Source organism: Pelophylax lessonae (genome assembly GCF_965119305.1).
Source record: "Pelophylax lessonae genome assembly, chromosome: 6".
In the NCBI taxonomy this organism is placed as follows: domain Eukaryota; kingdom Metazoa; phylum Chordata; class Amphibia; order Anura; family Ranidae; genus Pelophylax; species Pelophylax lessonae.
In genome coordinates this window covers 11381962-11392375 of record NC_138773.1, presented here as the reverse complement: position 1 = coordinate 11392375, position 10414 = coordinate 11381962, and the positions used below count along the sequence as shown (strand labels likewise).

General features: G+C 46.1%; 1 protein-coding gene across 1 annotated transcript in view; it reads left to right on the top strand.

Annotated features, from left to right (window-relative positions):
- The first annotated feature begins 405 nt into the window (after positions 1-405).
- Positions 406-10414, top strand: part of LOC309558207 (3-oxoacyl-[acyl-carrier-protein] reductase FabG-like) — a 32873-nt gene continuing 22864 nt past the window's right edge. Inside the window, exons 1-4 of the mRNA XM_082261226.1 lie at positions 406-525; positions 3866-4036; positions 4234-4412; positions 6475-6568. Of these exons, the coding sequence (XP_082117352.1) occupies positions 505-525; positions 3866-4036; positions 4234-4412; positions 6475-6568 (465 nt within the window). The 5' untranslated portion in view covers positions 406-504. The remainder of the gene's footprint in view (positions 526-3865; positions 4037-4233; positions 4413-6474; positions 6569-10414) is intronic.

The window sequence follows — 10414 nt, the reverse complement described above, 5'->3', positions numbered from 1 at the left end:
GAAGAGAAAAAAAAAAAAAACAATACTATGTAGGCATGTGTTAAAACTCAAACAATAATATTAACAACAACAACAACAACAACAACAACAACAACAATAATACAAAAAAAAAAAAACTCTAATAATAATAAAAATAATAATAAAAAAACATACTATGTAGGCATATGTTAAAACTCAAATAATAATAATTAAAAAAAAAAAAAAGAAATACAATACTATGTAGGCATGTATTACAACTCAAATTACAAGAGAAAAAAAAAAACCAATACTATATAGACATGTGTTAGAAAGTAAAACAAAACATTATATATATATGTGTGTGTGTGTATGTATAACGCATCTTATCATGACAAAGCATTTTACAAAGCATTTTACATTCCTGAGCTCTTGCATTCTGCCAGCAGGGAAAGAGTTGAAGTCACAGCTGGTCAGTGCTGAGTGTTAATAAAGTTCCTTTAAAAAAAAAAAAAAAAAAAAGATCTCCTGACCTGGATTGGAGCAGACATGGCTGCACAGCAGGAACATGTGAGCAGCGTGTAGTGTGTGTCCCCGTGTGTAATGTGTCACCAATGACTCTATTCAGCACCGACTTCTTATTCTTAAAGGGGTCCCATCAGGACACTTCCCATTGCTGTCTCATATTTCAAGGCTCTGCTGATGTCAGTCTGAGATTTGTTACCTAATGAGTCACTAATATGGAACAAGCATGCAGCCATTACAGACGAGTCCTGAAATCTGATATGTAGATGCTTGTTCCTGGCTGGGGGGGGGAGGCAGATGGGATGGGGGGTCGCTAAGTGCGGTAGTAAGGGTGAGGATGATAGCATGATCCTAGTCTGACATGTTCCTCCTAAAACTGAATACTAAAAAATTATATATATATATAATACACTATGTGTAGGCTTGTGTTAAAAATCAAATAATAATATTAATAATATACATTAAAAAAAATACAATCTTATGTAGGCATGTATTAAAACTCTAATAAATAACTCATCCACATCAGTGCCTGACCTCAGAAATGCGCTCCTGGAAGAATGGTGAAACATTCCCATAGACACTCCTAAACCTTGTGGACAGCCTTCCCAGAAGAGTTGAAGCTGTTATAGCTGCAAAGGGTGGGCCAACTCAATATTGAACCCTACGGACTAAGACTGGGATGCCATTAAAGATCATGTGTGTGTAAAGGCAGGCGTCCCAATACTTTTGGTAATAGAATGTATATATGCATTACTTGGTTGGAAGAGGTTAACAAACATTTTGTTGTTTTTTACAAAGTGAAGGTGGAAAGCATTATTATTAATGTAGGTTGTAACTGTATGCATGATGTGAGGGGCACCTGTTGGCTACAATATAACCTATGTAATACATAATAATTTTGGGACAAAGAGGACACAACAGGTGTCAGCGTTTTACAAGCTGCCATAGTTCTCCACCAATGCTGCATTATTTGCCTCCCTCTGGGGTCCCTCTTGACTCTCCAGCCCTCTGTGGGTCTCTCCTGGTTCTGGAGCCCCTCTCTTCTTTCTGGCCCTCTCTGAGGTTCCTCTTGACGTTCCAACCCGCTCTAGCAGTGGCGGCCGGTGTGTTAGGGGCGCAGGGGCGCTGCCCCCCCTATCCATGCGTCCGGCCCCCTAATCTACATGCAGTTCGCCGGACGCATGGAGTCCAAGACCCGTTTCCATTGGCCGAGGAGGAGGAGGACTCAGGAGATGCACAGGACTGAGGAGAAGCCGCCGCCGGATCAGGTAAGTGCTGATCTCTCTGCACGCTGTGGCACTGTGCATTGATGGGGAGCACGCTGTGGCACTGTGCATTGATGGGGGGCACGCTGTGGCACTGTGCATTGATGGGGGGCACGCTGTGGCACTGTGCATTGATGGGGGGCACTCTGCATTGATGGGGGCATACTGGGGTCACTCTGCATTGATGGGGGCTTGCCGGTCAGTCATTTTTCTGTTTGCTCCCCCCCCCCCCCCCCCAAAAAAAAAAAAATGTTTTAGCACCATCCACCACTGCACTCGAGGATCCTTCTTGGTTGTCTGAAGTGTCTTTCTATATTTTCTGGTGCTTTGTGGGGCCCCACTTAGCTCTTAGGCTCTCACTGGGACCCCTCTCAGCTCTAGAACCCTTTTATTGGCTCTACACCCTCTGTGAAGTCCCTAGCCACTCTACAGTCTTCCATGGAGCCCATTCTTGCTCTGTGGCCCTTTTTGGGGCCCATCTTGGCACTATGGAGAGGGTTGTTTTTTTTTTTACACACATTAGGGTTCACTGGAGAGTGCAAAATCTGATGCAGCTCTGTATAGAAACCAATCCACTTCCAGTTTTTTTTTTTTTTTTTCGGCAAAGCTTACTTGAGCAAGCTGAAGTAAGAAACTGATTGGCTACCAGTCACAGCTACACCAGATTTTGCACTCTGGTTTTAGTAAATCAATCCCACTATGTTGTCTACAGAGTGCAGATGTATACTATCATTACACAAATGTAACTCTGTGTCCCGGTTCACACTACTTCGATGCGGGAAACCCTGCGATTTAGTTTTGGTTCCTGCATTGCACATAAATCGCACACTGGTTCACACTGAGATTTGCGAACCGCTGGGGGTGTCGATGTAAAGGTAATGACATCCCCAGATCGGTTTGTAGATCACAGTATGAACTGTGAAATGGTGCAGGAATTGTATCGCATAGGTGTGAACACCCATGCGATCTGATTCTGGTGCAGACCAAAAAAAACAGGGTCCTGCACCATTTTGATGCAATGCAATTTCAGCCATACAGTTTGTATGGCTGACATTGCATGTGACCTGCACAGCAGTGTGGTGCGAATCACATGCAATGTCTGTCATGGCACAAGTTTGAACCCAGCCTGTCTGTGACGTGAGGGGCTCCTGTTGGCTACATTGGAACATTTGTAATAAATAACAATTGTTGGGTAGGAGCAGGACACTCCAGGTGTTGGCGTTTCACAAACTTAGTTTCCCACCAATGCTGCATTTTTTGGCTCTCTGTGAGGTCTCTCTTTATTCTTCAGCAGTCTATGGAATCCCTCTTGTTTTCTCTGAGGTGTTCCTCTCTACTTTGTGACCCTTTCTTTGGTCCCTTTTGGCTCTCCAGCCCACTTTGGGATCCTTCTTGGTTGTCTGAGGGGTCCCTCTCATTTCTGGCCCTCTCTGGGGTACCTCTTGGCTCCTCCGCCCCCTCTGGGATCCTTTCATGGTTGTCTGAGGGGTTCTTCTCCACTTTCTGATCCTTTGTGGGGTGTTAAGGGCTCACTGGGATCCCTCTCAGCTCCAGAACCCTCCATTGGGTTCTACTTGGCTCTTCACCACTGTGGGGTCCCTCTCCACTCTACAGCCTTCCATGGTGCCCATGCATACTCTGTGGTTCTTTGTGGGGCTTGTATTGGCTCTGTGGGGAAAGTATCCTTTTTTACACACATTATATTGTGTTTTCAAAGTGCAGGTGCAAAGTATCATTAGAAATGTAAACTGTTACTCTGTGTGATGTGAAGGGCTCCTGTTGGATACAATGTAACCTTTGTAATAAATAACAATTGCTAAGTGTGAGAAGGGTGGAGAGGACACAATAGGTGTCGGTGTTTTGTAAACTAAAATAAGAATCTCCCCATCTATTGGGCAGCAGCAAGTCCAGAGGTGGGGACAGAAGCTACAGTGGGTGGGGCAACTGTCTATGGGCCCTTGAGGTTAGGGGCCCGAACTGTATGCTCAGGGAACAGTGAATCACACTCATATTTGCAGCCAGTTGTAAAAAAAGCTTCCCCCCCCAATATGTTCACACATGGAGTTATTGTTTGTAGCATTTCCTGATGGGTTAATCCTCCTTTCTGTGACCTTCCTCAGGTGGTGTCCCTACAGGGGAAGGTGTGCCTGGTAACTGGAGCCAGCTCTGGAATTGGTGCTGGAACTGCCATCCTCTTCGCTGGTCTGGGGGCTCGACTGGCCCTAAATGGAAGAAACCAGGAGAAGCTACAGGAGACGGCCCAACACTGTGAGGAGATCTGTGGCCTGAAGGTGGGGTGATATGTCATATGTACTCTGTGTGCTTACCATGTGTGTCCTTCATTGGTTTCCTCATCTATTCACTCTGTGTGTCACATTGATTAGTGTCCTCTTGACTCCCTCTGTGTCACATTCATTAATGTCCCTCATTACCATCCTCTTATGTCACCATCAGTTATCTGGTTATCAGACATTTTTTTCCCCCACAGCCCCTCCTAGTCCCTGGAGATCTGACAGATGAGAAGATACTCCAGCGTATTGTAGAGGAGACAGTCGGTCACTTTGGACAGCTGGATGTGCTGGTGAACAGCGGGGGGATCCTGGCTATGGGGACAGTGGAGAACACCACACTGGAGGACTATGACCGTGTGATGAACACCAATGTGCGGTGAGGAGAATGACTCTCCCAGTATAGTGGAGGGGTGGTATGTGATATGGGTACTGTCTTTGTGATAGAAAACAATGCATATCTGTGGTTTCAAATATTTACTAATTCCCCAGAACTGAAGAGAGAAACATAAGGCATGCAACAGAGGATCGAGAGCAGAGATGGGATTCATGGAGGGCCAAAGGGCCAAAGTCAGGCTACACACAGGTCAATATAAAGCCAATAGAGTCCCATGGAGAGTCGCATAGCTGAGGAGTTCCCTCAAAGCACATACAAGCCAAGACAGACCCTACAAGGGACACAAAACGAAGTGGGACCTCTCAGAGGGGGCCTGCAGAGGTTAAGAGATTTGCTTAAGAGGGTGAAAGAGCCAAAAGGGACGCTCTACACAGGCACAAAAATTGGAAAGGGACCCCTTTAGAAGAGCCAGAGGATGTGAGACCCAAGAGGGACCTCATGGAGGGTTCCTGAGACTTTATACCTGCTGTTTCATTCACGAAGGGTGCCCACTATCTCTGTGCTGAATTCCTGGGTCTGCACACCTGCTGTGCCCATTATGAGGTGTTCTCACCCATGCTCCTTTTTTTTTATGTTTTGAATAATGCAGCAGGAGTTGGAACACCCCAAGGTGGGCCAGAACATAGCCAGGAACTCTGGCAGGTAAAGCTTAGCACTGAACTCACTGAGAGATTTTCTCAGTGTTCCCCAACACCCGGGCCGCGGACCGGTACCGGTCCGTGGAGCAAACGGTACCGGGCCGCCTGAGGAAGTTTAAACTATTTTACTGTGGCGGGCGGCCGGGGCGCAGAGCACTCTGCGCCCGAGCCCGCCCATTGTGTGACAATAGCGAATGAAATTTGCTATTTTCACACCGATCCTCCTCCTAGACAATCAGGGAGCGGGTCCTCCCGCTTCCTGATTGGTCAAAAGGCAAAACCCATACCATTGGCTGAGGAGGAGGCGGGAGGACTGAGTACTCGAGGACACCCGGGGACTGAAGAGAAGCTGCGGTGAGGTAAGTGCGCTGGTCTCGGGGGAAACGCTGGCATCTCTGCATTGATTGGGGGCATGCTGTGGGCACTGTGTATTGATTGGGGGCATGCTGTGGGCACTGTGCATTGATTGGGGGCAAGCAGTGGGCACTGTGCATTGATTGGGGGCATGCTGTGGCCACTGTGCATTGATTGGGGGCATGCTGTGGGCACTGTGCATTGATTGGGGGCACGCTGTGGGCACTCTGAATTGACGACCCCCCCCCCCCAGCGGGCCACAGAGAAATTATCAAACATTGACTGGTCCGCGGCGATAAAAAGGTTGGGGAGCACTGCTGTAGGTGACTCCGCTCACCATTCTCTGCCTATAAGTAAGCCTTAATGTTTGGGAAGACTGACCATGTAAATACACAATCAGGAACCACACAGAAAAAGATTTTCTGGTATAATGTAATGTGTTGTAAAAATGTAATTCCGTTAACAGCACTAGATTGGGACCACTAAGAGGTTGTATATTCATGTACTAAGTTCAGTTTCCACCAGAATCCACACTGGTTCCAGAATTATTTGTGATAAGCAGTTTATGGGCAATGTATCCAAACAAGCCCTGTCATTATTTTATGCCATTACCTCATGTCACCACTAGAGGACAGTCACATCCCAATGGAGCTTGCATATTAATGTCCTGAGTTAAATTTCCTCCAGAATCCATATGGGTTCAATAATCGTTTGAGATAAGCAGTTTATAGACTGACAATATTCTCTGCCATTACCTCATGTCACCACTAGATGGCACAGTCACATCCTAAAAGAGGTTGTTAATTTGACCCTTTCTGTTCCAGAATAGTGTGGTTGTTCTCATTTACTTTACATTTACAGTTTTCTAACTTGTAAGGGTGTAAAATATATTAATCTCTCTGGGCATTTATTATTTCCTTAAACCAGCTGATTGGGTTTATTATGCTTTCTATCTCCCTTTTTTTTTTTTTTTTTTGTATCTTTATAGGTTATACAAAACAGGAAGCGAGTGTATATTGTAAAATAATCCCTTCATCTCTGAACTTTTCTAGGTCGCTTTTTTATCTCACTCAGCTGGCAGTTCCTCATCTCATCAAGACCAAAGGAAACATCGTCAACGTATCCAGCGTCACAGGCCAGAGATCGGTGAGGGTTTTCTTGCTCCTCTATGAGAAATACAGTAGATAGGGGATGCAGAATATTCCTTTATTTATCTTCAGAGTGAGATACTGCATACCAAAGAAGTGTTCTTACGTGCTGCTTTTTATCATTTACCTTCTAAAATATTTATTTATGTTGGCTTTTTTCTTGATTCACACACCCCAGCTTTATTGCATAGCTCCCATGGGTGATGCCTCATTCTTTATTACAGCTTAAAAAAAAAAATATATATATATATATATATATATATTACTTGTAAATTTAAAGCTGTTGCATGTCACTCACACTATACCTTCTATTGAAGGTTCTGTCTTCCATGGCAGTGAGGTACACACCCCTGTCTGCATACCACAGCATGATGTGATCTATTGGCAGGGCAGTGTCATATGGTGGGTGATGGTGTGCCTTGAATTAAAGCTCAACTCTGGGGAAACTTTGAAAAAACTCCCGCAGTGGGGATCTATGCTGCTGTTAGAAACCACGGGGTCCCATAAGGCCAACCTGACAGGCCCCCTGCTCCCACAAATAAACACGGTTTACTATGCTTCAGTTATGAATTAACACAGCGAGTGACCAGTAGTGATGGGTCGAACACCCCCCTGTTCAGTTCACACCAGAACATCTCGAACAGGGAAAAAGTTCTAGCAAACATGCAAACTCTATTAAAGTCTATGGGACACGAACATGAAAAATCAAAAGTCCTCATTTTAAAGGCTTATATGCTAGTTATTTCCATAAAAAGAGTATAGGGACCCGGGCACTGGCCTGGGGGACATGCATCAATGCAAAGATTTTTTTTAAAACAATAATTTTTACAGGAGCAGTGATTTTATTGATGCAGAAAATGAAATAATAAACAGGAAAAATTCCTTCCCCCTTTGATGTGCCTGTAAAGTGGCGCATCTGTACGATGTATGGAGCCGGCTGCAGCAATACTGACATTTCTAAAGGAAAAAAGTGTCATTTAAACTTGCTTGCGGCTGTAATGTATTGCCAGCTCTCAGCAATATAGATAAAAAAAGACATAAGCCCCCCCCCCCCCAGTTCATACCAGGCCCTTCACCAAAATAAAAAAATAAAAAACCCTAGCATGGGCCCCCCCCAAAAGCAATATCAGACCCTTATCTGAGCATGCAGCTCGGTAGGTCAGGAAAGAGGGGGGTCAAGCGAGTGCCCCCCCTCCTGAACCATACCAGGCCACATGCCCTCAAAATGGGGGGCTCTGCCCCCCCCACCCCAAAGCACCTTGTCGACATGTTGATGGGGACAAGGGCCTCTTCCTGACAACCCTGGGCTGTGGTTGCCTGGGTCTGGGGGTGGGGGGGGGGCTTATTGGAATCTGGAAGCCCCCTTTAGCAAAAGTAAAAACCACAGAAAAAAAGAATAATAGTGTCCCTCAATGTAAATCTATCATCAATCACGACACTCGCCGACCCAAAAAAATACAATTTTTAAAAAAAGGCTTTGTCTCCTAAGAGGCTACACGCCGCATGCCCGATCCTTTTTGTCTGGCAAATGGGAGACTAAAGGGGGCTTCCAGATTCCGATAAGCCCCCCCCACCCGCAGACCCCCACAACTACAGCCCAGGGTTGTCGGGAGGAGGCCCTTGTCCCCATCAACATGCTTAGGGCAAGCGGCCTGGTATGGTTCAGGAGGGGGAGGGGGGTGCATGAGCAGGCTGCATGCTTGGATAAGTGTCTGGTATAGATTTTGGGAGGGACCCCACACGTTTTCTTTTTTTTTTTTTGTTTTTTTTTAATTCTGTCATAGGGTCCACTTTACCCACTTAAATACAGGGCACTTCCCCCCCCCCCCCCCTTCCTGCCCAGACCAATTGTCAGCTTTCATTGCTCATTGTCATCTGTGGGAAATAATGGACAGCTTGACATGGCACTACTCCCCTGTCTTTAACAATTGCGTCTATGGGAAATATTGGTCAGCTTGACATGGCACTGCTCCCGAACCATAAGTGACAGGGACACCAAGGTTGGGGAGCACCGAAAGGGGACCCAGGATGAAAAAATATCCTTACATTTTTAAAGTGGAGTACGCCTGTACACTACACTGACTGCACTAAAATGATTGAACTCACTATCCACTAACTACCTGTCTAATCTCTATTGTCACACCCTATACACGGCTGCCGTTTAAGCAGCAGCCTTGTATAGTGTGGGGCATGGACTTAGCCCTGAGCCAGGATTGGCTAAAGGCACCCTGCAGCACGCCTTTCCCTGTCTCCTCCCCGGCAGCACGCCTTTCCCTGTCTCCTCCCCGGCAGCACGCCTTTCCCTGTCTCCTCCCCGGCAGCACGCCTTTCCCTGTCTCCTCCCCGGCAGCACGCCTTTCCCTGTCTCCTCCCCGGCAGCACGCCTTTCCCTGTCTCCTCCCCGGCAGCACGCCTTTCCCTGTCTTCTCCCCGGCAGCACGCCTTTCCCTGTCTCCTCCCCGGCAGCACGCCTTTCCCTGTCTCCTCCCCGGCAGCACGCCTTTCCCTGTCTCCTCCCCGGCAGCACGCCTTTCCCTGTCTTCTCCCCGGCAGCACGCCTTTCCCTGTCTTCTCCCCGGCAGCACGCCTTTCCCTGTCTTCTCCCCTGCTTCACCTCCTGCTCATCGCCTTGCTGCCACCATGGGGAAAGTTGTAATGGGAGGGCCTAAAATTGAAGCTCTGATGTGTGTATGTGTGGGGGGGGTGCTTCTGATGTGAAGGGGGCTTCTGATATAAAGGGGGGTGCTCTGATCTAAGAATGGAGCTTCTGATGTGAAGGGGGGACTGTAATCTTAGAAGGGGGCTTCTGATGTAAGGTTATTTCTCATTAATTTATAAAACCGATTTTTTTTTTGGAAAATATAATGTGGTCATCGTACTCAAAAGCTTGAAGACTCCCGCTTTAGTTTGACACTTCTAAAAGTGTGGGTTTCTTCCCAGACTTCAGCTGGGGGATTCTGATCAGTGGCAGGAATGGTAAGTACACTGTTAAAAAAAAAATGAAAGGAACACTTTGAAAACACATCAGATCTCAATGGAGAAAAATCTTATGCTGGATATCTATATTGGTATGGACTGGGTAGTGTGTTAGGATCTATATTGGTATGGACTGGGAAATGTGTTAGGATCTATATTGGTATGGACTGGGAAATGTGTTAGGATCTATACTGGTATGGACTGGGTAATGTGTTAGGATCTATACTGATATGGACTGGGTAATGTGTTAGGATCTATACTGGTATAGACTGGGTAATGTGTTAGGATCTATACTGGTATAGACTGGGTAATGTGTTAGGATCTATACTGGTATGGACTGGGTAATGTGTTAGGATCTATACTGGTATGGACTGGGTAATGTGTTAGGATCTATACTGGTATAGACTGGGTAATGTGTTAGGATCTATACTGGTATAGACTGGGTAATGTGTTAGGATCTATACTGGTATGGACTGGGTAATGTGTTAGGATCTATACTGGTATAGACTGGGTAATGTGTTAGGATCTATACTGGTATGGACTGGGTAATGTGTTAGGATCTATACTGCTATGGACTGGATAATGTGTTAGGAAGGAAAGGATGCCGCATCTTTTGATGGAAATGAAAATGATCACCCTACAGAGGGATGAATTAAAGACACCCTGAAAATCAAAGTTTAAAAATGATGCAGCAGGCGAGTCCATTTTGCTGAAATTTCATTGCAGCAACTCAGAATGGTCCTCAGTAGTTTGTTTGGCCTCCATGTGCTTGTATTCATGTCTGACAATGTCGGTGGAAGCTCCTAATGAGACGATGGATGGTGTCCTGGGGTATTTCCTCCCAGATCTGGACTGGGCATCACCAAGC